Source organism: Aythya fuligula, chromosome 3 (genome assembly GCF_009819795.1).
Source record: "Aythya fuligula isolate bAytFul2 chromosome 3, bAytFul2.pri, whole genome shotgun sequence".
In the NCBI taxonomy this organism is placed as follows: Eukaryota; Metazoa; Chordata; class Aves; order Anseriformes; family Anatidae; genus Aythya; species Aythya fuligula.
This window is the reverse complement of record NC_045561.1, coordinates 31,527,731-31,555,321: the sequence shown is the minus strand read 5'-3', so window position 1 is coordinate 31,555,321 and position 27,591 is coordinate 31,527,731. Positions and strand designations below refer to the sequence as shown.

At 42.4% G+C, this 27,591-nt stretch overlaps 1 protein-coding gene across 1 annotated transcript; it reads right to left on the bottom strand.

Moving 5' to 3' along the window:
- Positions 1 to 281: 281 nt before the first annotated feature.
- Positions 282 to 27,591, bottom strand: CDC42EP3 (CDC42 effector protein 3). Its single transcript, XM_032185795.1, has 2 exons — positions 27,554 to 27,591; positions 282 to 2,401 (listed from the first exon to the last, which is right to left on the bottom strand). Exon 2 carries the CDS (start codon positions 2,105 to 2,107, stop codon positions 1,346 to 1,348), a length of 762 nt encoding a protein of 253 aa, XP_032041686.1. The 5' UTR covers positions 2,108 to 2,401; positions 27,554 to 27,591; the 3' UTR covers positions 282 to 1,345.

The following is a 27,591-nucleotide window of genomic DNA, read 5'->3' as shown; positions in this document are numbered from 1 at the left end:
ACTTCACTGTGCCAAAGTGATACCCAAGTATTGCTCTTTGCTTTCCTGTTATTTAACAAAAAAAATCAACCTATATCCCAGAAGGTCCTACCTGCACCGAGTTTGCCCTTATAACCCCAGGAAGCATACTGGATTGCAGATGTCAAATTAATTGGGATAGTATTTCAATCTGATCTGCCCCTTGATGCCATATTTTTGCAACTCTACTGCAGTCTGTTTGTTACAGCAGAAAACAAAACTTTGTGTTTTGGTGAGGCTATGTACTGAATCACAAAGCCATAGCGATTTCATTTTTTTTATTGTATTGCACAAGATATCTATGCAATCCATGTACTGTATTAAAGGATCCACATTTCCCAAAACAGCGGCTGTTGCAGCACACATCACAAGCGTTGTGAATAACCAGTGCCTTCTTGAAGAGTTAAAATAATCGGTTGCAAGTTTAAGCATGTGTGGCAATAAATGAAGAAAAAAAGCAAGGAATATCAATACATATTTCTTTTCAAACACACAAATATACAATTTTCAGAAGAGCACCAATAATGTCAAGCAACTATTTTGATGAGATACTGTATGTGTAGGCTCTGCAGTAAAAAGCCAAGATACACGCAAAAAATATATTTTAACTTTTAAAATAATTTAACCATAATATCTTGCATGTGTCACCTGTTTACAACATATCATTTCATATACAATATCAGGCCCAAAGCCTCAACTTGTGTAAATTTGTGCATACTCATTTAAAACAGCCATGACTCTGGACCAGGTGTTCAAGCTGAAAAAAAGCCTTCAAATTGTTCACATCTGAATATAGAGCGGTAGTATAAGGCTGCAGAAATAGTTACTGTGAAGGTGTAACAGAAATGGAACTAGGGAGAAAAAAAATAACAACAATCAAGACCCCACACAAGGTTCTAGAAAGAGGCCTACATGTAACGTGCTGTTGTAATAGTTTGTAAGAGTGAATAATACCCATCTCCTCTCTGACACTTAGAGTCTCATGTATCCAGAAGCCTGTAGAAGTGAACTAACCAAATGTCACAATCAGTATCATCCTCAAACTCTGTTTCTGAAGTTTCTGATCATTATACTGGTACTTAAAAACATTTTATGTTTGCTGAAAATTGTTATTAAAATTTACCTTCCTGATAGGAGAATTTAGTGTAATAAAAATCATGAAAAACAATAGGTAAAAAAATAGTACTTTATGAATATTTTTAGAAAACCCGTCAAACAACTGCAAATACAGCTGATTTTTAAGTGTCTCTACTCTTGAATGGTGTTTTTTTGTTGGTGGTGGTTTTGTTTAACTGAATCACTTACAAGAAAGCAAGGAGTACCAGCTCTAAGATTTATTCTTGTCCATTACATTGAGGACCTCATCCAAAAGTGAAGGTCCCAAGTCAAGTTGTAAGGAGAGAAGAGAGCCTGCAAGATCTGAAAGGGATTCTTCTGACTTTGTCTTGGTTAGTTCACACGAAAGTTGACTGTCATCAAATAAATCAACTGTTTGCCAATCAGTGCATCGTTCAGAAAAGCTGGATGAGTGACTGTCTCTACCATTAGAAAAATGTGATGAAGAACCATTTTGCTCCCATAAGTCATCTTTGTACGATTCTCCATCCTCCATCTGTTTACTTTTCTCCTGCAACTTTTCTTCAATTACTGGCTCACAGCTAAGCCTAGGATTTCTTGATGACTTGATGGATTCTTGTTTTGAATTAAATGTCACTGGGGACAGTAAGGGCAACGTCAGAGCTTGAGAACCCCCGATGGCAGGCAGGGAAATAGCATTTTTGAGCACTGGTGATGGAGTTTCTGTAAACATGGATTCAGAAGTGCTGTTTGCCCTTAAGAATTCACTGTGGCCATCAGATTGGCTAACTCTGGTTTCTCCTTCATTTCCAGGCAATAGCTCATAGTTGCCCTGCAAAAAGGAGATGTCTCCAAAAACATCATGTTGTCCCTCTTTTCCAATGTGTATGGTGTGTCGAAAATCTCCAAGTGGCGGGCTGATCATATCTGGAGACAAGATATCCCTTAGTTTGAATTTCTTCCCTTTCTTGTTGTTAGCGGCTTTCAAGTAGATGGGTGTCTTGGCTGGCATCTTGCTTGTAGATACTAAAGGGGGAGTTATCAAAAAAAGAAAAAAAAAAGAGGCAGAGGAAGATGAAGGAGAAGCCTCTTACAAGGTCAGTTCTTCTCAGGAGACCTTCAGCGTCACCTATGTTACATTGTCACCTTGTACCACTCTTGCACGTCAACTCCTTTTCTTCTGAGGCAGAAAACTACAGGGTCTGTGAAGGTGAACGGCTCCCACTGCAGATCTTTCCAAGGTGGAGCAAAAATTCCAGGTCAGCTAGCAACCAAACGTCCTGCTACTTCCAGAACTTCAGAAAACCTGCATGGGATACAAAATCAGGTTATTATTTTTTTATGGTTCATTCAGCCCTGTTTTTTACAAAAAAATAATAAAATTAGTAATGGTACTGACAGTTCCAGCCTGCAGATTAGCTTTATGATGTTGCTTCCCTTCATTAAGCAGGATGAAAGGGCTTAGATTAACAAAGGCTAGCTAACCTTTCTCTGACTTCATAGCTTGTTTTGAAGTCAGAGTTTCTTAGACATGGTTGCTGAGCACAGTTCATGTGATAAACATCACGATCTGAATCTTTCTCCTTATTCTGGCAATCTGAATGTTTTTCTTCAAGAGCATATGCAGAAATAAAACTATACCGTTCAACAACATTAAGATTTTGGTAGACCCAGGAAGACTAAATCATTCAGGCAACCTTTTTTGAAATGAAGGAGACCACCTTGGATTTGAGAACTTCATGTATCCTCATTTAGTGCTGGAACACGCTGTCAAAAATAACTTTTCTGATCAATGTGCCCACTAAAAAGGACAATTTTAGGCATCTGAAGAAAGTATCGGGCCAGGTCTCTACTTAGAAATATCCAAATGTAGGTGTTTTAGAAGAGACTAGTTCTTGTGACTACAGTGTTTGAACTACAGGGATTCTTCATAGCAATTAGGAGCTCATGAACTGTGTTAGCCGTGAGGCTGTGGTGACTTGGAGCTGCTCTGTGCACCCAAATGAAACATTTTAAAACTAAGGCTTCCTTGTTGAATGTGGTCTCTGAAAATTTAGATAACCAGCCCACGAAGGCTAACAGGCTAGTGAGTCAACAAGTTATGGAAAAATACTCCCTATTAATGCCTTACTGATGTGTTTCATTCTTAATGTACCAGTTCCTGTTTCCTGAGCAATCTCAGAATAAAAGCATTTTTATCCTGGCCAACTTTGTAACTTCCCCTACTCAATCCATGGAGCAGAGCATCACAGGTCATTCCTGAATTATTCACACCAGAATATTCAGTCCCAAATGCCTCACACTGTCCTCTTCCATGCTCCTTCTGTAACTCAGCTGGCAGTTTTTGCACAGAAAAATGCTGTGTGCAATACACCAAGGAAAGCTGTCTGTACTTTGGCTTCCTTTTATGCATGCCCCTGTAGAGATATTCCTTGATCAAATTAAGCTCAGCAAGAACCATCAGTTTTAAAGCTTTGTACTGGCTATACAGCCAGATTGCCAAGAAGTATTTAAGCATTTTCACAAATCCTTTAACCTGAATAATTAGTTTCTTCAGTGGGGTGCTTAACTGTGTGTCACAAGGGGCGCTGGGAATCTAGCCAGGTTAGCATTTTGGTTTTTGATTCCCACAAGATACCCACTGTACTTCAGATATTACTCAAAATCACTCCCCACAAAAGTACAACAGCTATAGCTGTCACACAAAATAAGCTCAATGTTCTATAAATTAAGAAGACAGTCCATACTTTTAAGCTCAATTTTGAAACTACAGTTGCTTGCATTTCTACACAGCAAACTGGTAACTCATCAGGATCTACAGAATGCTAGGAGATTCCCATTACGTATCAAAAGTTCATTGACTTAACTCCCTTTTGTATCTTACAATACCAAAATGAAGATCTCTGCTTGTGGCACACATCCTCAACTCAACAGTTTTATTCTTGGCAAACAAAGCTGAATGGTGAGGTTGCTTTATGCTTAGCCAGAGAACTCAGCTCTCTCTCACTCTCCAGGAATAACAGAGAATTGCCTCTAGTCCTAATCACCCATTCTTTCAGATTATTTTTTTTTTAATCCGTGGAACGTAGTTTTAATACATGGAATCCAGTGCTCCTGTGGTTGAAAATCAAGCCTAATGGTCCCTAGTTCAAAAATCAAAGACCAATTCCTAGGCCATTCAAAGCTTCCACCAGTTTGGATCTGTATCAAAGGCCATTATCACCAAACTCCGCAAGTTTTCAAACAAACCCTAAGAACACAATGAAACATCAAGAAAAATTAAAATGAACTGTAAAACAACTATTATAAATAATGCATCTTGATACACAGGAGAGTACTACATGTTATTTAACTCATACCTTGGGGAAAAAATGCAACAGAACCCCAAAACAACAACAAAAAAAACACAACCCAAACCCCTGAAATAGAGCAAACTCTTGGGCATCCAGTAGCTTTTAGTTCTTGCACTATGAGAGAGTCCCAGTAAGGGGCAGTGTAAAACCACACTGCTTCAGAGGATGCTGCAAGAGACTCCTGTGCCAGGAATTATAATCCCCCCTCCAGTACTGCAGCCCCTGCACTTGTGAAGGCCTTGCCATCCATTTGGACAGTGCCAAAAAGGTTTTGCATATGAAGAGGAGAACATTCAAAATTTTGTGCTTACTGCAAGCATCATTTGGTCTGCTAAAAGCAAAGGCTACCCTTGCTGCAAATTTCACTAGCCACCCTACTGAAAAACCCAAGATTACAATTGGTAAATACAAGGTTAGGGCTCCCTTCCCAACAGAGGGTCCTTCACCATACAGCATAACGTAGGCTTCAGAGCAACTGCACTTCCTTTCTGCATACCTATCCTCTTAGTCAGCTACTGCCCAAAGCAGTACAGATTTTAAGCCTCTGAACAGCTGAAATACATCATCAATCTGGAAACATTCATCTTAAAATACTGCTGTCACTCATATCTCCTTTATAGTTAAATAAGGAAGAACCTATATCAGTATTTAACATGTGTTTAAAAAAAAAAAAAAAAGTCGTCTTTGGTTAAAAAAAGAAGTTTAAAATTAGACTTTAGCAAACGAAGAAAGGCTTAAAGAGACCAAGCTTCCAACCCAACTCCTGAAAAATTAAAAAAAGAAAATCAGTCCACAAATTTTCACAAGAACCTCACACACTCCCTGCATTCAACAAGGGTTAATGAAATCACCTGTACACGCCGGTTTGGAGAAGGGACAGAACATGCTCCAATCCTGATACCAGGCTACACGGTAAAGTTGCACCTTCTTCTGATCTAGCTGTTTTAGAAGAGCCTGTTTTTGACTAAATTAATTTCAGAAACTAAGTGACTGCTTAGCCAAACTTAAAAGCTGAATAAGAAGTTACCAGAAAAACAGATGAATAACCAAAAAGCTACAGTCCCTGACTGACAGCCTGCAGTGGAAGACCTTCACTTACGAGAATAATGTGAGAGGATTTTTCTTCCAGTTTAGGGAAGAAAACAAGATCTGAGATGAGCTAAGACAGCAACTCCAGCCCAGTGAAAATTAGTTTTAGTCTGGCTGCAGCTCACGCTCTTCTTCATTCCTGTCACTTCACACTCTCATGTAAGTGTTTTGCTTGGTAACAAAGGCTGATGTTTTCAGGGGCACTTCTCAGTCTGCCTCATGAACATGTCCACTCTGCAATCATCACCTTCCACACAGCTCGAAGTTTTCAATGGATGCCTCAGTTTATTCCACAGACTATCTGCAAGTATATCAACAGCTAAGCTTACAAAGCCAGAGATAAATAAAGGTCGAGGTACAAAATTTTCTTTGTGCACAAATCCCAAGATCCTCAAGCAGTGTCCCAGGCAAAGAAATGATAAAAAAAAAATCCTGTTTCCACAGAGCAGGACAAGAAGCAAGCGTGTGCTCTTGGAAGACTACAGGCTTTCTACAGGACAATCCCTTGCAAGTATTCTGCCTTATGCATCACTGGTTAAAAACATTTAAACTTTACAGGAACCCATCTCCAGCATATCATACAAAAGCAGCAAATTATCTCGCAGAGCAAGTCACCATGAGAAAAGGCGATCTGTTTATTATTTACATATCCAAATAAGAAGACGGTAACACAGCAAAAGAGAGAGACACTATGCAATAAACTGGTGAAACTTTTCTACCCAACACAGTATCTGCAAGCATAAGCCAATCAGGCTTTAGGGGTTCATTTTGGATTTTAGCTATCAGTAGCCATCACCAGCACAAACTGTTGAGAACCTCCTGGCAATGCTGATACTTCCAATACTCCTGAAATGACATCAGTGCAAACCACATTTTTTTTTTTTTTAAACAGAGGCTTGAATTCATGCAGTCGCAATTCCCGAATGTGAGTGAAACCAACTCCCAGTATAACTAAGGCTTCAGATACAAGAAAAGCAACAGATGGTGCGCAGGAGAACCTTACCTCTCACGTTCCTACAGACTCGGGCGCCTGTGCCAACTGGCAGCCTCTCCAGGTGAGGCCACGAGTCCGTCTGCTTCTACAGCCACCACTTTCTGAGTGGCTTTAACCAAATCAGGTGGTGGTAACACTTCCCCTACAGATTGTTCATCCAAGTCTACCTTGTTTATTAGAGGCCCAGCCTTTGAATTCATCTGTATTATAGCCATCCTCCCTGATTGGATTAAAAGTCATCACCCCTTTGTTTCTCCCTCCTTCAAAGAATTTGCGCCTTTCTGATTAAAGCTACAGATTTAATTACTCTATAAAAACAATGAGGCTAATCGCCCTTCAGTACAACTAATCTTCTCAAACTGTACTCACCCTAGTTTCCCAGATCAAATCTAACCTATTTTATCTCATCTGCACATCCACTTTTTAGAAACTGAAGGGAAAAGGACAACAGCAGTTCTGCCCAGACCTGCAGACACACGGGTCAAGAGGGGACCCCCCTGTGCAGTTCCTTCATTTCTCCATCCTCCTGCAAAGGCCAAGATGCCCTTCTGCTACTCCCGGAAGATGTTTGTCCACCATCCCTTAAAAATCCCTACAAGTGCAGACTGCCCACATTAATTTACTCTACACAGGCAAGTCCTCAGGGGAAAATGCACCTCCAGTCTTCCCTGCTCTAATTTGTGCCCTAAATACAGTTCATTCTTTTATGTCCTGCAACTCCTTCAGCCTTGTTTTCTACAGGCTAAACACCACAAATATTTCAGTCTTCCAACACAGGTCATGTTTTCTGCAGCTAGGATAGCTTTCCCTCAACCTCCTTTTAATGCTCTTCTTTCCTTGGAAGGGCAGCACTTTCAACGTGCCCAAAAGTAGACGCAATATTCAAGCTGCAATTTCAAGTTCTCTCTTAACAGAGTGGCTGCGTTTTTCTTTCAGCATCACAACGCTGTTGGCTTATGTTTAGTTTGTGGTCCACTAAAGACCTAGCTCCTTTAGTGAAGAGCTGTTGCCTAGCCAGTTATTCTACATCTCGTTCATGACTACTGCCACTGCAGCACAGCCTTCACACTCACTGCGCTGCATTTTATTAATTGCAAACACTTTAAACCATCAGGATCATTTTGAATTTTAATCTTGGCCTCTTCAGCATGTGGGTTTAGCATCACCTACAGATATAATAAGCATATATTCAAATCATTCATGAAAACACAGTGTTGCAACAGAGATGGAAGATAGTCAAAGATAGTCCTAGAGTTCCACCTGGTACATCTTGGCAGGTTAGTAGTGGTTCAATAATCCAAATTACTACTACTTGAAGTAGTTTGAATTTTTGAAACAAATGTCTCCTCAGGGGTAAGTGAAGAGGGCGGGGTGGGTGAGGAAATAGGAGTATGTTCCATTATACACATCTACTAATGAATGACAAGGAAGGCTTGGAAAACTTCAGCTATAAAAATAAATATTAAAAAAGCAGAGGAATTTATTATCAGCCATAGGTTCCCTCTCACTTCCCCTTTCAAAGGGAAGAAACTCACAGGAGTACACATTTTCATCTCCCTTTCTATAAACACTTCTCCCCATGTAAGAATAAATAACACACTCACAATGAGCAGCCCACCTGAAGAGGTAGGGATTGTCATGTAATGTAAACACCGATGGTGCAGGCTGAATACTATGTCTTTTCCTCCAGGTATCTTCCTTTTCTCCAGTGTCGCCCCCCCACTGCCCATCTTTATGAATGAAAAGAACTCAATATTTTCAGTTGTTGACTGCCTCAAATCTTGCAACTATTCCCCGCATAATATCCTTTCAAATGGATCAAGCCAGAGTAAATCATATTAAGCAGGAGGCACCTTCAACTTTAAACCATAATATCAAAATGGGTGAGGTATTTCATGTTTAAGAGTTTTTATTTCATCTTGTAAGAAAAAGAAATAAACAAAGCCAACCTGCCTTGAAATAACTGAAGGGTACAATGAAGTGTGAAAACAAACAGCTGTACCAGCACAGCTAGAAGGGGCTGCTGAAGTCACCTAGTTTGGGGCTGTTCTCTAATTTAAGCAACTGGCCCCAGTTACTATTTTGTTATGTATCAGTCTGAGATCACAAAGGCCCTTTATCAACCAGAAACCTTCATCCCTGTTAAGGTACTTGAATATTAACCAAGTCATTTCTCAGTAGGTTTTTTTGATCGAAGTGAGCAGGGGGAATTCCTCATGTGGTGATGGTGGGGGAGTAATTTTAAGCCTTGAAGTATTGCACTTACTCTCCTTTGAACCCTCTCCAATCTTCCAACATCCTTTTCAGATCAGATCAGAATTAGTGACAACATTCTGATATCGTTCTCCCTAACAGCATACACTAAGATAAAAATCACTTCTTCCTTCCCATCATTGCTCCTTGTTTATAAACAAGATCGTATTTCTGCTTTTATCCTCACCATCTTTAGAATAGTTTTTTCTGTATTTACAGGCTGTTTGATGTAGCGTTTTATCACCAACCCTTTAAGAGCTCATGCTAGTATAACAAAAACCAGTTCTCCAAGCAGAATAATCTGTATTAGCAGAACTAGAAATTTGTTATGCATATACTCATCTAATCAACAAATTCTACAGCACAGCCGATGGCAATGCTCATATTACATGATTTGTCCAGTATGGCTCTACGCTTTAGAAAAAAACCCTATGACTTTCCGAGCTATTGTTCTCCAGCAAATAAGCTGGATTTATGTGCTTTAGGATAAAATGCAAGGCCATGGTTCAGAAAGAGAAAACATTTTATTTGAGCGTGCTCAAGCATCTTGCTCATCACTATACTTCCTCCCCCTCCATCACCTGCAAATTTGTACCACACCAATTTTATGCTTATTTGCAGGCTGCTCATGGAAACACTATAAAGCCCAGTGCTGTATAAAAAGATCTTTGCATAATTTCAATAGAAATATATTCCTCTTTGATGCCAATGTCCTTCTGACATTTACTCTGAGATTCTCAACGTGTTTAATGTGTGTTTTGTTGACACTACAGAGGAGTAATGTTCTAAAAATTTGGCTGAGGCAACATGAAATCGAATACCTTATACAGTCTGTTTTTGCAGTTGTGCTTTTGACCACTCATTTGAATGTTTTAAATAATACCAATTCTTTTTTGCTAAGCAATTGTTTTTTACCTTCCAACAAGCTTTAGCCACAGCCTTCTTTTAACTTGGAGACATTTGCATCTTTTTGAGAACAATAAAAGCCTTTTGTGTTTTCTTCACCAGAGACAGGTGTTTAATGAGCTCACTGTATTCTGTTGTTCAGCTCCACGGACTGAAGCAGGTCTCTCTTTATTGTCTCCTTAGCTTTGCTGGCTGGTACAATCATATACACGGATTTAATACCATACAGTTTGATTTCATCATTAGATTTCAAAAACCGGGCATGTGCAAGACCACGCAGATCTAGACACAGGTATGCATCAGTACAAAGCCTAGCACCTTAACTCGCACAGCCTGTGAAGGTGAGGTTGTGCTAAATCAGCCAGATTGCGCACTGAAGCACATTTCATCCTACAAAGCCAGCACACTTGATGAGCAAACAGCTGGGAATGACCAACTCATACACCACAAGATGAAGCAGCTTAAAAACTTGTCCGTCAGTTCACCGAGAACTACAAAACCCCATGGTGAAATGGGATAAAAAACAAACAAAAAACACAGATAAAAAAGCAAAAAAAGCAACCCACCCCTACAACCCAAGTCGAGATGCTGCTTATAAAGATGGGGTTACTGCTCTAGCTAAAACCTCACCTGCAAACGGAGAAGGAAGGATTAGTCTTGAGCCAGATCAGCTCCCTGATGCAGCCTGAGACATGCTCAGGTAAGTGCTGGCATTGCCACGCAGGAGAATTATTAGGGCAGGTGGACTGAGGCCGGCAGAACTGCCCCTTCTGATGTCAGCCAGCGTCGGTATCAGTTTAAGGCTTATGAATCCACACCCTTTCTAATTTTAAGCAGGTTACACGGAGAGCTTTCTCTTTTAACACACAGGGTGTAGTTCCCCAGCCAAGCTGTGCTCTCGGAGCTGGTTTTATAAGTTCCCCCCCCCTCGATTCCCCACTCCTCGCTGCTGTTCCCAGTTCTGCGCTGCGGTTCCTCGTACTCTCCGCAGCAGGCAGACCTGCAAGCCACACTGCGAGCTGGTCATGGCTGCAGCTCTCCCCGCTGACTCAGTTTACAGCAAGGGCTTACAAACAGCTGCAGCGTGACCGCTGGTAACACTTCCAGAGAGAGTTCAAGCCCAATATAACTATTGCTGTCAGAAAGGCATTCTCCCCTGCCCCCCTTCTGTGCGCACTCACTTGACCCCCTCCTAAGCCAGTTCAGCACACCGAACTGGGTGAAAACTAACTAGGAAAAGGGTTCAAGGTCACACGGCTAGGAGTGGGACTGCTACTTTCAGCTGCAGCAAATCATCTGAGCAGCTCAGAGCGCAGAGTTCTGGCAGAAGGGACGGGCAATTCTTAACTCTTCTGCAAGACAAAGTTTCTGTGGAATTGCATACAGATTTCATTCACTTCTGATGCAAAAATGGCTTGCTAGCTTCACTAGCTCCTGGCTTAAAGTTCCCATGGTTGGTATCATCTCAAAATGAGTTTTTTTCCATAGATAATCAAGAGTTCATTGTCACTCTTTTTTTTTAAAAAAAAAAGTCCCTATTTTACTATTTCCTTAACTAGCAGCTCCTGACAAAAGACAACCTAAAATAAAAGCATCTTGCAAGATCCCACTCAAACTCCAACCCTTAACCCACTCCTCCTCCAATTCTCAAATACCCTTCTTCTCCAAGTCAAATACTCTTTATCATCTCCTTGAAACACATGAGTGACGTAGGCATATTATAATCACCGGTTCTGCTGTTATTCAATTCTCAAAGTGTTTCACGTGAAATAAGTATTTACCATCTTGAAATGGCTGATAAACTAGTTTCAGCTGAACTTGAAGGCCAGAGAACCCTCTATATGCAAAGGCTAATGATGAGGTAGAGGCACAGAGCTACAGAAGAATATCAACTTCACAGGCCTTGTTTGTTTTATCGCCTAGAGAAGGATGAATCCTCTGCTCTGCTGCACTTCTTAGGCCTCCTCCAGAGAGCTGCATGGTCATCAAGATGAGATCAAAGTTGTTGAATAGCAAGTTGAATATGAGCCAGCAGTGTGCCCTGGCAGCCAGGAGGGCCAATCGTATCCTGGGGTGCATCAAGCATGGCATCGCTAGTAGGTCAAGGGAGGTGATTGTCCCGCTCTACTCTGCGCTGGTGCGGCCTCACCTCGAGTACTGTGTGCAGTTCTGGGCACCACAGTATAAAAAGGACATGAAACTGTTGGAAAGTGTCCAGAGGAGGGCTACGAAGATGGTGAAAGGCCTTGAGGGGAAGACGTACGAGGAACGGCTGAGGTCACTGGGCCTGTTCAGCCTGGAGAAGAGGAGGCTGAGGGGAGACCTCATCGCAGTCTACAACTTCCTCGTAAGGGGTTGTCAAGAGGCAGGAGACCTTTTCTCCATTAACACTAGTGACAGGACCCGCGGGAACGGGGTTAAGCTGAGGCAGGGGAAATTTAGGCTGGACGTCAGGAGGGGGTTCTTCACAGAGAGGGTGGTTGCACACTGGAACAGGCTCCCCAGGGAAGTGGTCACTGCACCGAGCCTGTCTGAATTTAAGAAGAGATTGGACTGTGAACTTAGGCACATGGTCTGAACTTTTGGGTAGACCTGTGCGGTGTCGAGAGTTGGACTTGATGATCCTTAAGGGTCCCTTCCAACTCAGGATATTCTATGATTCTATGATTCTATGAAAGAGCTTGGGGCTGGAGTAGATGGAAGGAAGGAAATTTGTCAGTGAATTAATTACAAAAGTCTTCATTGAATTTCCTTTTTTTTGGTCCACCTCATGCCCTCTTTAACGGATGGGGGAGAAATCATGGAGTAAATAGGACTTTTAAAAATTGATTATCCATATGCGGTTTGAAGGAGATTGTTAACACAACTGAAGTGAGTGCTTTTGTTTTACCATTCTTATACGAAACAGAAGGAAAACGTGAAAATGACATCTTCACTATGAGTTTAAGCTATGCTCCTAACAATACAGCTCCTCTACTTGGAGGCAGCATTTCAGCAGAGGTAGGGGTCTGGCAGAGTAAGTTACAGCCAAAAGACGTGTCATATTCCAGCTCTGCAGCTTGTCAGTGACACCTGCGGCTTGCCCCAGCTGACAGGGCTGCATCACACCGTGGGGCAGTTCGGTGCTCCCCACTTCCTCCTGCCATCTCTTTTTGACAGGCGCTCAGTTCTGTCAGCTTGGGTTGCTTATAATGCATTGATCAGGCTTTTTTTTTTTCCCCCCACTGGAATATATCGAATACTATTGGAGTGCGTTCGCTCTCTGTGCCAACAGCTGTGCTTCACATACTGCTCTTCAAACCTGGCAGGGCTGAACAGTCTCAAACAGATTTGAGAGGAACAAATATACTCAGCACTTGCTTTTTTCACGTTTGGAAGCACTGCAGAGGTATACTGACAATATTCAGAGTGGCACAGTGGCAGTTCAGTACTGAAACTAGTTTACTGATTAACAGCTGATATTTCTTTCAATCACTAACCCCCAGGCATTTAATTACGCTAAAATACTGCAGTCTCAGGTCCCAGTCAAAATGCCTTCTCGACACTCAGGGTTTTACCTCAGCCACTACTCAGCACCTATCTTCCCATTACTGCAGCCGTATTTCAAGAGATAAGCACAGATGTATGGCACAGCTTAAGCCAAATGGTGTATGGGATGACAGCATCTGTACAGAGAGAAGCCTGGACCTCAAGCTTGCGCGTGCAGGCAGCGTGACGGAATAATTAAACGGGTCAGGGAAAGATGCCGTATCCACTGAACCCGAGCAGACCTAATGTACTGCAAGTCAAGTCCTGTCCTCTGCAGCTTTCTGGAAAAGCATTTTGAACACGTTCCTGTTCTCTCTGCACTCTGCAGGGGCTCCTGCTCAGAGTTCTGCCTTGAGACTGTACGAGAACATAAATCTCCGTGTTTAAAGGTCAGTATTTCAAAGTGCTCCAAAATGCACATGTTGTTTTTAGAAGTAACGTCAAGGGAAGGAGTATTGGCGGCAAAAAGCAAACTTCTAGTAGGCAGTCGCATTAGGGTAATGTAATCATGACTCATGCTCCTCACCCATTTCCTGACTAGGGTTGTGCATGATCAAAAGAAAGCCAGCCACAGCAATGCAGCCTCTCGTTAATGTTAGCTAGCCTGAAAGGATTACAGACTACCAGCAAACAAACTCGTTGCAGAGGATCCTATTTAAAGCCTGGCGTAAATTGACACTGACAAATGCAGTGGCGTAACTCCGTGCTCAACCAAAACAACAACTTGCCTTTGTTGCGAGAAACAAGTTACAACTTTTTATGATGAGCTTTATCTATACCAAGCTTCTCACACACCTTAAAAGACTGCAAATCCTTTGGGTGCACAGGGAGAGGGAGGGGAACACCCAGTTGTTTGCTAGCCTGCAAGGAAATACACGATGCGCAGCCCTTTTGATGAGGATCACAACAAACTCAAGACTGCTATAAAACAGCTACCACCTCCCCAGAAAGGCTGTGCACGAACACACACACATATGAAGCCAAAGCACGAGCTGGGCACGAGCAGCTCTCACCTTTTAAGAGAGGCCCTGCAAGAAGCGATCCCTGTCTCAAGGCCCAGTCCTGTTGAGCAGCATGAATGAAGCGTGCCCTTAATTATGTAAATTGGGCTTCGTTTATATAAAGAGCCCTTCAGTTGAAAACAAATTTCAGATCCTCGTTGGGACCTTGGTCACATTTAATTTGTTCAAAACCCACATTAATGAAAAACCCCAAATTAATCATCTGTTTCCATAGAAACGAGGCTAGACTTCAGGTAGCACCAATGACACCACCCAGCAGTCCTCCTAGGCCAAGCGGGGCCGAGTTCCCTCTTCTCTCTCCCTCCCTCCCACCTCAGAGGCAGAGCCCAGCATTTGCAGGTAAATCGCTCCCCTTTACAAATGCCAACTCTAAATGCCAACTCTGCTAAATATTCTCCTAAGCGCCAGCCCCCATGTTCCTTACGCAGCTTCAAGCAAAGGATATCGAAGGGGACAGAGTCTGAAGCTGACCATTAATTGTACCATCCACTGCCAAAACCACTGTCTGTAGAATCAAGCCTGAGCAGCAGGGGCACCCCAGCTTCCAGCATGTCGAAAAGGCTTGTACCAGGTTTCTGACAGCCAAATTCCACCTGAATTAAACAGTGCCCTGCTTTTCTTAATGCCTCGGCTTGCCTCTCGCAAGTACCCATCAGCTTGCTCCTGGCAGGATGCAGAGCTCTGTGCTGACAGGTCGCAGAAAATCGGTCAGTTGCACAAGGCAGAAGTTACATTTAGGTCTGGCGAAGCAAACACCAGCTATATATACTAACCTATGCTTTATCTAGGTTGCGCTAATTAGTTCAGAGTTGAGAGGAGCTCGTTCTGAAGCAGAGCACACATACACCAAGGCCTCACACGGCGTTGCGACACTTGCTGGGAGACTGTTATAACTCTGCTTGGTCATCAGGCGTCTCGTTTAGACAGCTGTAACAGCACCCAAGTGAGGAGAGGAGCAGCGATCCCCGTGGGCATGGATGCACCTCTCTCTTCAACCAAGCCTGAGATATTGCCACACGCTGCAAGCAGTCCATGTACCAATTCACACGCCTGGCATGGAAGGCAGCGGGGTGTAGACAGACAAATAAAAGAATATTATTCCGAGACCTGCTTTACCATGTAAAGGGCACTTTTATTTGCTTAATCCTTTAATAAGTAGGTAAGGTGAACTTCTGCTTTTACTGACAGCTATTTAAAAGAAATTTCTAATGGCTCTTGCAAGCTCCAGGGAGTCAGAAGTCAAGTCGTGGGGGGAGGACTGATAGGTTGCTTAGTTGCATGGTTTACCATTCATCTGAAGAAAACGTGACACGCTGTAGAGCCTAGGACAGACACCCAGACAAAAACCGCTGCTCAAACACTGGAGGAAAAAAAAAAAACAACAAACCTCAGCAAATAAAAGCAATGTAAAGGTGGTGACAATCCAAGCCACAGAAGGAAATGCTCAGGTATTCCTGATCTCCTTTAGTGTATGCAAGCAGAGCAGAAATTGAGGTTAATTTCTTTGACCTGAGAGCAAGCAGAAACCATATCCAGGCAAGATATCCTTCATTGAATACTGCAATAATGCAACAGGATTGCCTTAATTGAAGGCACAGCGTGCCTCTCTTCTCTTGCGAAAGTCCATACTGCTTCTTTTAACAGATAGAGCCTCTGCAGAAGCACAGGGAACTGACACACTTCAGCTCCCTGAATTACAAAAGAGCACACAGCCAACAGAGACAGAATACTGAAGAAATTCAAGAGAAAACTTCCCTCTGAGGACAGCATCAACATCTCAGTGTTGCTGCTTCAGTACCGGACAGGAAGAAATCCACGGATAATGTAGAGACAGGTCCACAGAGCCATTGGATATAGCTCACGTGGGAAGGAACAGAAACACCATAACCAAAATTCTGTGAAACACATTGCCAGTAAAAGACAAGTACAGTAACTTCAGCAAGAAAGTTGTTATAACAAAGCTGCCATTCCTTCTTTTCGGCTGCACATGGGTACTACCTGGATTTACCAGGCTCTGATTTATACTGGAGGAAATCATTAAATTGTTTGCCAGCAGCTACCAAGACCCATGTTAGATGTTAGGGATGTTCATCAACATCCCTACTGCTATATTCCTACGCTTCTTAAATTAAACTACATCCATAACCATTACTGCTTTATTGGGCTAATGAATAGCATATTGCCCTAAAGTAAGAAAGAAAACATGCATACCTGTCTGCTCATCCTCCAACATTAAATGTAATGTAAGGGATGTTCTGAATCCAAAAGAGAAAGACAGCAGATCACCAAGATCTCTTTGCTATTGATGTTCTGTATGTCTTTTTCCCAATGCCTCCTTTACCATCAGCATATTTTCTACTCCACACAGGAAAATGGGATTTTCTTTTGGTTTTTAAATTCTCTCGGAACACAAAACACCCTAAATACAGGTTGTCCTGTAGTAACTCAAATTAAGCATAGCTATTTCTTGAAAGGGAAATCCTGCCACAGATTCCCTGGGTGTTTCAAACTGCATGCCCAGGGCAGGCAATATCGCCCAGCACGCCAACACAGGTTGGAAGAGCATTACTTGTTAAAACTAAATCTCAATTCTAACAGCAAGAATACTGTGGATACCTGTATCTAGACAGACTTTTAATCTACCTGAATTTTGTCTGTTGTGCTCTAGTGACTAATTATGCAACAATATGAGCTAAAGTGCTGTTTTAGAACTTGACTAAGCCAAATGAATCATGCAACTCCCTTTACACCTCTTGCTATTTAACTTTCTCGTGTCAGAGAAGATACAGCAAGTTTTCCTGTGTGTTTTTCCAGACACCAACATACTCTTCTTGGACTTTCCATCAAAAGGCTGACATTTATGGTCATTTGGGAACAGCCACATGCTCCTTGTTCAGACCTAGCGTTCATATCCTCAGCAGAGCGCGGGGAAGAGCTTACCAACACGAGAAACATCTTAGTTCACATGCTGCATTTGGAAAGCAACAGCTCCCCACCCCAGGAATGACAACGAGCTCCTATTTCTGTTCTTTTTGCAAATGCAAGAAGCAACAAGGAAACCAAATTAGCATTTTGAAACACTGTACCAGATGGCAGCTACTGGTGACACTTTTCAGATAGCTTGAAAGACAACCAGATTGACTTTTTGAGCCTCTTAGTCCACATCTTCTCTCTCTGTTAGCAGTAATTAAATGCGTGCAATCGTTGGAGGCTATAACCACAGTAAATCACATCAGAATTGGGCTTTTTGTTTCACTAAATAGATGACAAGATAACAAAACCAATACAACTGCAATGGGAAAAGGATAGGTCTGTGTAACAGCCAACATAACAAGGCTGCTCTTCTGTCCAGCGCACCTACTCAAAGTACAAAATATTTTACTCCCCCTGTCATGGTATCTCAGAGCAGACCAATTACGACTTCTTACATACCAGCTTTATATGTCGGATCTCATAGGAATTTCTGCCCATTACAGTAAAGAGTAATGTCGCTGGCAGTCAGACTAAAGATGTTACAAATAGGAGCCAGGGCATTTCCATTTCCCAGGGCACTATGGATGTCTTGACTTGCGTGGGCATTCTGCTCAGCGGGAGGACTTCCAAGCTGCCTTCCCAGTGGCTGCTCTTTAACTCTTTTCCCTTTAAATTATCCATTTCACATGAAAATGACCTGTACTGGGGGATGGGAGAGCAGGGAAAGGTGAGAAAAATCAACTGGGAGATAGTAAGAGTGAGAGGAAGAGGGATCTTGATTCTCTGATACATGAACATCAGCAGGATGCTCGAATTTTAACAGTAGCCAAAGTCACAAATTCAAGACTAAAATTTAAGACCAAATCACACAGGCCACACTTTCAGGATAGAAGAATGTGCTCAAAAACAGTAATAAGAGTTCTGCAGGCCAAAACAGATAAGCAGCTCAAGCAGATCTTCTTGTGCTGAGGTCAAAAGGGGCTAGTGCAATGCCCTGCTGCATAAGAGCACTGACGAGGGACAGGAAAGTTCCCCCATTTGGCCATCATCCGACCTGCTCCGGTAGCCACAAATCCAGGAGGATGTCACTAAACAAAGGAGGGGTTTCAGAAGGGCCATGAGACTGATTAATGGACTAGGTAATTTAGAGAAACAGACACATGGAGAATTGAATCTCTTCAGCTACTTAGAGAACGAAGCAATGAGTTGGTCATGGGCTGTAACATTGCATATGGAAAACAAATATAATCATAGAGGGCATCCTGCTCCCAGCCACTGAATCATGATTTTATTTTTCCATGCTATTGCTTATAGTTGCTAGCATAAAGCTAGAGAAAGCAAGGGAAGAAGGAAAATATATCTTCTCTGAACAGTAAGGGCAATCAAAGGCTTGTGGTGGATTCTCTGTTAATTTGGCCTTTTTTAAACATTTTTTTCCCCCCAAAAAAACTGTCCACGGTCTAATTCAAACAATTCAGGCAGATCCAGGAACCATACTGAGCCAGAACTGGGTAGCAATTCAAGAAAGGCCTAAAACCTGTGATAGACAGGCTCCTGATTGGTCTGGCTTTTATCATTTAGGGTATGAACAGTATTTTCCCTTGACTGAACACATTAACTTTCTCTTCAGAATTAAATATTTTGGAAAGAATTTTCATCTAAGGAAAGCCACACTAAATTTTTAGAGCCCTTTTGTCCACAAATTATGTTTTCTTGGCCATAAAGATAATTACGAAGACTGAAAGGGTGAATTTCCTGAAAGTTATCAAAACAGAGTTCTCATTCAAACTGTTGTGCTTGGAAAGTTCTAGTCTTTCAGCACAAAGCAGAAAAGAAAAATAGCTATCTACATTTGACACTACTTCAAATCCTGCACAGAAAATTAAATAAATTCTTTGCTGTCAAATTGTCATGAACAGTTTGAGATCTGCAGGCTTTAAAAGCTGGTTCTCCTCCGATGCCGTTCAAGCAGAAGGGCACACGTTTCACAACAGCTTAGCCCATTCAAAGTGAATAAGGGAAATGAAACATCTTGAAGTACAACTTCCAAAAAAGAGATCTCTCAAATCCGTGACCAAACAGAATTCAGCATCCAATTTTAGATACTCAGTTCTGGAGAAAATAACAATGAAAAATGAGCTGTGACTTGAATTTTGACAACACACCAGAAATACCATTTATTTTCATGCCACATCCCCTATATATAGTCACTGCTGTAAAATTTGACTTCAGGAGTACATTTATCATTTAAGGATATTAACCCAAGAACTACAAACTTGGCAACTCTGACAGCCCAGTAACTTCTGACGACTCCCTCATCAGACGGACTGAAAGATCACACTGAACTGAAGGACCACAAAAATCACCTGGTGCCACTTCAGCCCAGAATCCTTGTTGTATACCCTCCCTGCACAAGCTGTCCTTGCTTCAGCAGGTAACAGGTTCATTACCCAGAACACGCACCCCATTTCTCAGATAACTACTTTTTAACTTGTCTGCCTTCAGATGTCTTAGGAACTTCCATCTTAAGGCTCATTTCTGAGTTGCTGATAAATATCAGACTTTGCCATTCAAGGCAATGTTTTCTCTCTTCTGTCTGCAGTAATCTGTATATGTTTATTTATTGGGAGGATTAAAAGAGGTAGGAGAATTTTAACATAAGTTGGTAATCTGCTTCTCTAATGAGACAAAACCAAAATGAGGTATTTCCCCTCCCCTGCTGCAACCTAATGCCCCTTGTTCTCATCCATACACCTCCCATCACAATCCACAGCCTTGCTAAAAAGTTCTGGCACGTCTTTTAAAGCTAGTCTTGACATTCAAAATTGTGTCTTTTCCTGTCTGTGAATTTTCAGGACGGTCAATTTTAAAGTGGTTAAAAATCATAATTTCTGCAAGATTCAGTAGCCTGGTGTTTGCCAGCTATAGGGTTCTGAGATTACCTCTCTACGAAAAATACCACCCTACACTTCACCTTGCATCCCCACAAACAACTCAAAGGAAGAGCCATCAGCCCAGACCCAGGAAGGACTGAACCTGTGCCGAAGAACTAAGGAGGTGGAACCAAGAGACAGAGGATGGTCAAAGTGGGGAAGGGATCAACCCTTATGCACAGATACAATGGAGAAAGACCTGCAGGCAGGCTTGATACAGGAGAATCAGCTAGTACTTAGCAATAGGAACTATTTCCGTGTTTAGATTGCTCATTTGGGCATTGAAACATGTTTCTTACGTTACAACTCTTCAGTTTTATGCAGACTATGTCTTCTCATTGACAGAGACTACTTGAATACAATTAAAGATTTACATTTCAGTGGATATACTTCTTCCCAACAGCAGTGCCAAAAAACTCCCAAATCCTCTGCTGTTGCTTCATTAGATGCCACTCCTGTTTCTTCCCTCTATAAGGTCATCATAGCACATCCCAACAATCCAGCTGCTATACTGTAACACAAAAACTTAGACATGATGCACATTCTTCTGCCAAAATAGGCACGTTTGTAGTGCGAAGGTAAAATAACCACTTAAACTAAAACTGAAGTTAATTCTCAGCCAAACGATGGAAGCTGTCTGCACTATAAGCTACTTGATTATCACTTTCATTTGGGGAGCCATGGTTTCTTTTGGTCCTTCTCAACTATAGGAACTCCTACAGATTCCTAACCTACTTGGGTTCTTGCTATTGTAACATTTCTTCTTTGGGACCAGAATTTTCTATTTTGAAGAGAACTGCAGAGCCCTCTGCTATAAAACAGATGCCTTTGTTGTCTTTGCTATTGACCTTACTGGATCTTATCTAACAGATTCTGGAGACTGAGATGGGTATTCATCATGCCTGAGGGGACATGTAGACAAAACCAGCTGCAGAGAAAAACAAAAGGAAACGCAGCCTCCCTCCCCAGCTCAAGTCATATTGTGCAAGTGAGAAGGGACATACGGAAAGAGAGTAACTGCCACACAAATTGCTGGTCTGCTTTGTCAGCTATCTTGTTCCTAACAATATATCATCTGTACCACTAATTACTCTGCATATCATTAAGAAGAAACAAGGAAGAGCAGATCTGGTAACATTAACAATCCAACTTGTTCAATTAAGGTTTTTTTTTTCAAACTGACTAGACATCTGAACCCTCTTTCTTTCAACATTTTACTTCTACGCAAGATGACTAATCTGTATTATTGTAGCATCAGGAGCCCTAATTACAAGCCAGGTATCTACTACATTAAGAACTAATATCTAGTATATTAAGAACCATGCAGATGTAAACCAACAACATCAGCATCTCGCAAAAAACAGTTCTTCAGTTGTGGCCTCTTTTGGGGCAGGGAACACTGTTAGCTTCAAACTTGTGAGCATCACCTTCCCCTCCCCTTTCCATCTTTCTACTCCAAGCGTTTGCACTGAAGTAAAATACAATTCCATACGTCCACACAGCCTGTGTGGACACACCGCACCATTCTTTACCTCCACATTCCCATCTGGTTTCTAAATATCCAAGCAGAAAAATGTTGCCCACAGAATATGCACACACCACCCCCAGACACACTGCCTCTTACCCTCTTATGAACTGTGGTTATTCTTCCAAGGTCATTATACTACAGAGAAATGAGCAGGCAAAAGACCAGCTTCCACTTGATGAAGAGCAATAATCCCTTGCATCTGAGGCAGGAACATGTGAGCTGCATCTGACATGCGGGACAATCAATAGCACTATTCTTCCTTTCCCCATTTCACTCTCCTACTGTTTATGTCTCCCTGCATTGAGCCAACCCCTAATGTTCTTCTTAGGAACCACACATCCTCAAAACAAGGGAGACAACAAAATCTACACAGCCCCATACCATCCTCCAAATGAATACAGACAAGTCATGCAAACCCTGAACGGACGTCTCTTTGCAAGGACCGCAGCACTGGGGAGAAATGGTCTGGCTGGCTGTCGCACCAAAGTACAAAACAGAACCTGCATTTTCTTTTTCCTTCACTCTGTGATGCATTCTGCTTTGGTGTCAGGGAAGCTTGTGGTTTTATTGGTTATGATTGCAAAAACAGGTACTCGCAAATAACCAATGAGTCCTATCAAAGCTTTAAATGTCACGGAGCTTGTAAAATCAAAAAATCGATTAAGCTGTAATTTGAAACTTAAACTTTGAGACTGACCTAACCATTGTCTGGGGGCACCTTTTAAACAAACTGAATCTATATTTTAGTTCCCAAAAGGCAATTTAATCAAATAATCAAAAAATAAAGACCAAAAAGTGATACATATGGCTGTTCTGGAACAGAATTCATCATGAAAAACAGTGGCAAGAATGTCTGAACAAGGTGCTTCCTTAGTGGTGGCCTGCCACATTGAAGACAGGGTATTTACAGTGTACATCTCAAGCACAGGAAAGGGAAGAAAAAGCAAAACAGGACATTCACCTCAAGCCTCACTGCATCTTGGTTTAATCCTGGCCTGAGTTTCAGAGCTTAATTATCTGATCTCGTGAATAAATAGAAGTAAAGTTAAACTAAATCAAAGCATACAACAAATCATATTAAATGAGACAAAAAGGTAAAGTTTGATTTTTTTTTCATGAAGATCTTAAGTATTTTCTAAAAGATGTAGATGCATCTATACACATGCAATTTAGGCTTTACATAACTAGAGCTACAGATATGCATACAAGGAAGAAAGAATGGAAGCATTTCCTGATCACAATAAACTCGTGAATACAATTTAAAAGGTTAGATTAGTAAGCATTAAGAGGAACATTTAAAAAAATGTTCTAGTTTCACAAGGATTTTTTTAAGGTCCTAAATTACTTTACAAATTGATTTTTGTAAAATTTAAAAGCTTTCCTAATGAGAAGCATCAATTAGTGCTGTCATGTGCTTCATGAAAATAAATGAAAAGGGAAAAAAGATGAACAAGAGGGCAAGAATGGAAAGATGTGTGTGTCAAAAACAGCAACGCTGGCATTACGTTCTTGTACATCACTTGGTATTAGAGCACCACTCAAGGATGAAAAAAAAAAAAAAACAAAATCAAAAGAAAAAAAAGAAAAAGAAAACGTCTACTACATAGGAGTCAACACAACCATTCTACTTGAGAAAACCATGCTCTTAAAACTCTGAGATGCTCTACTAGAACTGGATCAAGTGTTTGTCAAGCAACAAGATTCATCAGCCACTGTTTGACTAAAAAGCTTAAGCCTCCAGTTTTGTCTGCCATCTCCTTCCTGCCTTTCCTTTCCCCCAGCTCTGCTTCCTCCTGAAGATCTGCAGCAAGATTACTCATATCCTCACAGGTGTCAGAGTTTGTTCTCCTCAGGTTCATGACAGAGATCTCTGCTGGCTAGGAAGCGAGTTTCACAACTTCTTTGGAGGAATACTTCACAGATGCTGACAGTGGTGGCACAAAGCACCTTTGATCTTCCTTGCAGAGTATCACTGAGAATTCTGAACCCCGTAATTAGAAATATCCTATGTGGGACACTCAGCTTGCAAAGTCAAAGAATGCAAAGTTAGGAAATCCCAAGATTATGTTATTGTGCAACCATTATTTGGTTCCTTCACCATCTGCATTAAAACATTGCCCAGCACAACCCATAAGCGCTATGCCAGAGCAGGACCTTCAGCCTCAGCCCAGCATGTCAGGCAGATCCTTTCTTTTGTCACTTCTCACCCCATTTGTTTCACATATTGTCTGAGGCAAGAGGGCTACAAGTAGTAACACATCAGTATAATGCCCTTATATACATTATCGCCACTTTCCACAAGCATTTTCCAACTTCTGGATACTTGCTTTTACCATCATTAACTTTTCACATAGGTTTTTGGGTTTGCTTGACTTCACTGTTATAACATAAAGACTTTTTTAAAAGTTAACTGAAAAAAAATAAATCGGACTAACCATTTGCTTTTATTTACTATTTTTATCCAATATTTTAGGCAAGAAAGAAAACATTTAGAATAAAGACTTTAAACCTGTTTCCTTTGTTTAAGGCACAACACAAATATCCAGATACACAAAGACATCTACAACAGAACAGCGAGAAACAGACTCAACACATCTGGTATTTCAAAGGGACAGAATAAATAGTAATCAAAATACATCAAGCCCTAAATTTTAGACCTTCCTGGTAAAGATATAAAGAAGTATTTATTTTTAGGAAGTTCCCTACGCATTGCTTAAAAATAAATAAATAAAAATTGCCATGTAAATACATCTAGACAGCTTTGCAGAGCCCTGACTAAGCAAGCCATCCCTAGTTTCACTGCCCACAGCCTGTCAGCAGCACTTGCATCTATCTCTACAGAAGGTCAGCTGCTGTTTGCACATAACCACAGAAAAGTTCACTTGGATCATTCAGAATGAGCCCCAGCACAACACCTCGCTACATCATCCCATTTAATTTCTTATCTGACTTGTTCCGTGTTTATGATAGAAATCAAAGCAGTGTATCAAACTTTCTTCTACTATTCAGTGCAAGTACACAACATTACCATGGCATTTACATAGTTGAGCTACATGTTGCTGAACCACACATGGTGAAGTTGAAACCCTTCATGTGGCTCCTTGGCATTTATCAGATACTAGTCATCGTGTTTTAAAAGTATTGTGCAACTTGCATAATTTCAAAAGATAAGTATAACAATATTTCAAATTACTTTTGCTAAACACATCTTCATGATCAGAGTAGCTTTTAATGTGAGGCCAATTTTTTTTTGAAAGTATAATTTAGTCTAGAGTATTTAACTATCATTTTCACATTTTCAGAGCTTTAAGTATTAAAATGTGCTACTCTAACATAGGCTTAGCCTGTAAACGGCTTATCTCCCCACTTTAAACCACACACACACACACAGAAAAAGAATAAAACACACTCAACAATTCACTACCCTCTCAGAAGAAAAATCTCACACTAGCTTACAAAAATTATTAATTAACTGTGCTTCTGTGGACTTAACTAGTGGCTGAATCGTAAGACAAACATTTCTTCCTACACCTGACTATTCCATAAGTGTCAATGAAACCCAAGTGAGGGTGTAAATATACCTTGTCACTCTGGCCAGCTCAGTCTGCTTGTAATCATCTCGCTTCATCTTGGCAGAGCGATTTCTGCAGCTTTTCTGTGTCTTGATTTAACCCTTAAACTATGGAGAATCTTGTTCCAGCCACTCCTATTACATTCTTTTCCCCTGCAGTCACCATGCTGGATCAATATCTTTGTTCAAAAAACACAGAATACCGTAAGATACTCTGTAAGTAATGATTACCCTCGTGAGCATCATCCAGAAGTACCTCTTATTTAGCACAGCACTAGAATCAGATCTCTTCTGCATGAACATCACCTAACTTGTACTCAGTAGCTGCACCCAGTTCTGCCCTCCTGTTTCACAGGAAAGCCTCCCCTGTGCAGGTGGTGCTTTGCATCCGCTCCTGCTGCTCTGCCCAGCCTCGTCCACCAGCAGCAGCCAGGTGTGTTCGCTGGCCAGTAACTGGCCTGCTTTGCAGCGAGAAGAAATCACTTCGAAACAGCCCCCATCCAACACCCACATACGATTCTCCCCACATCTGCATCGAAATTCAGAGCCGAGTTTATCTGAGAAAGGCGCCTTTCCATCACACACACCTCCCAGGGAAGCCAGCAGAGGATACACCTTCAGCCAAGCGCTACCCTTGCAAGAGCTGCAGCAACGGGGATGCAGCAGCACCCCTGAGGCACAGACCACCCAGTCAGTCCGCCTGTACCAGTGGGGAGGGAGAGCCAGCCAGTTCCTGCTGAGATGGTTTGAATCTTGAAGAAACATATTTATTTTGCCTTGATCATGATAAGAGAGAAGTAGAGAAGTGATGCTTTTTCTTTGTTTTTTTCCTTTTTTCTTTTATCCCCCCTCAAGCTATGTTTGCATGCAGTAAGGTGAAAGCCTGTGGGTTTTTATAGGATTACAGAAAGCCAAAAAACGGACACTGTGTGACTTAGATCTACCGCAATTCTGTCATCGAGGGTGAGCAACGGGAAGACCTGGCCAGAGAGGACCAGTGAGCCTCTTGAACACAGCATCAACAAAGCAAAGGAGAGCTTGAAGGCAAGAAGGATGCGTGGTAGAAGGAAATTTGTTTTAAAATGCCAGCACAGTTCCCTCCCCTACCCCAAAACTATTTCTCAAGACTTGGGCAGAGGACCAGAATTTCTTCTGTAAGGAGTCACCCAGCTTAGAAGATGATAAACCAAAGCAGCGTATGTCATTACGAAAAGCTGAGCAGAAAACACATTCAGCCACGAAACGTGGCTTTCTTTGGTTACGGCATAGCCGATATCCGTGGTTTGGAGTAGTTTTAACCATTTCTTTGAAGTCGACCTGACATTTAGCCCCAGCAGCCCGACAGCGAGGTGCAGAGCCGTGCCGCCCCAGGGGACGGACGCGTGGCTGCGGGCTGCCTGGCGGGCAAGAGCCATCGCCTGGGCTCCCACAAGGCACCCAGGCCACCTCCTGGTGATCCTGGCCGGCTCTGAGGACTGCTGAAGAAGGCAGAGGCACGGAGGCAGCCTCTGCAGCCTGATCCTCGCTCCTGTGCGTGAAACAAGGTGCTCTGGGTGACCAGTAATTGTGATTATGGTTAATGTGGGCAGGAGACAGGCCCCATTGTTCCTTCCCTCTACAGATATCGCCGGCAAACGCCGAGGCCAGGAAAAATCCCCCCTCTCCGTGCTAGTCCAGTGGCCGAGCAACCTGCTCGGCTCCTCTCCTCCGCGCGCCGTAACACGAAACAAATGTGCAGAGCGAGGAGTGCCTCCGACGTGGGGATTTTCTGATACTTTGCGGATCTCTCCTGATGAAAAACTGTTTTTAACATGCCGCAGAGCTGGAGCAAAGCCTCCTGCTACCGCTATCCCTGCCTGGACCCTTTGGGCACAAACCTCTTAACAATACATCACGGAACAGCAAACACCTGCTGATGCGCGCTGCCCGGTGGGATGATGCCACATCTGCCCCTGCGCTTTCCTTTTCGGTAGGGGAAAGGGAAAAAAACCCGTGCCCAGCATCCCGCTGCCTTTTTTGGTAGCCCTGCGAGCATCCCGCCCGCGGGCCCCTGCTTGTGAGCGGACAACAATGGTGGGCACACACACACACACACACACACACACACACAGCTGCTCCTTGCCCGCCCCAGGCGCTCCACAGAGGACAACAAAGGATAATGGGGGGGGGGGGGGGAGCCCGTCCCTTCCCAACCAGCCCCCTGCCCCTTTTGGGAGCGCAGCAGCCGCCGCCGCAAGCCCTCCACCAGTCTCTCCCTCCTCCTCCTCCGCCCCCCGGCAGCCCCCCGCGGCCCCGCTCCCCGACTCACGGCCGCTGCCCGGCTCCTCGCTCTCCTCTCCTCTCCTC

Bases quoted from the DNA above. Each gene is read 5' to 3' on its own strand.
- CDC42EP3 (XM_032185795.1), bottom strand. From the start codon at position 2,107: ATGCCAGCCAAGACACCCATCTACTTGAAAGCCGCTAACAACAAGAAA.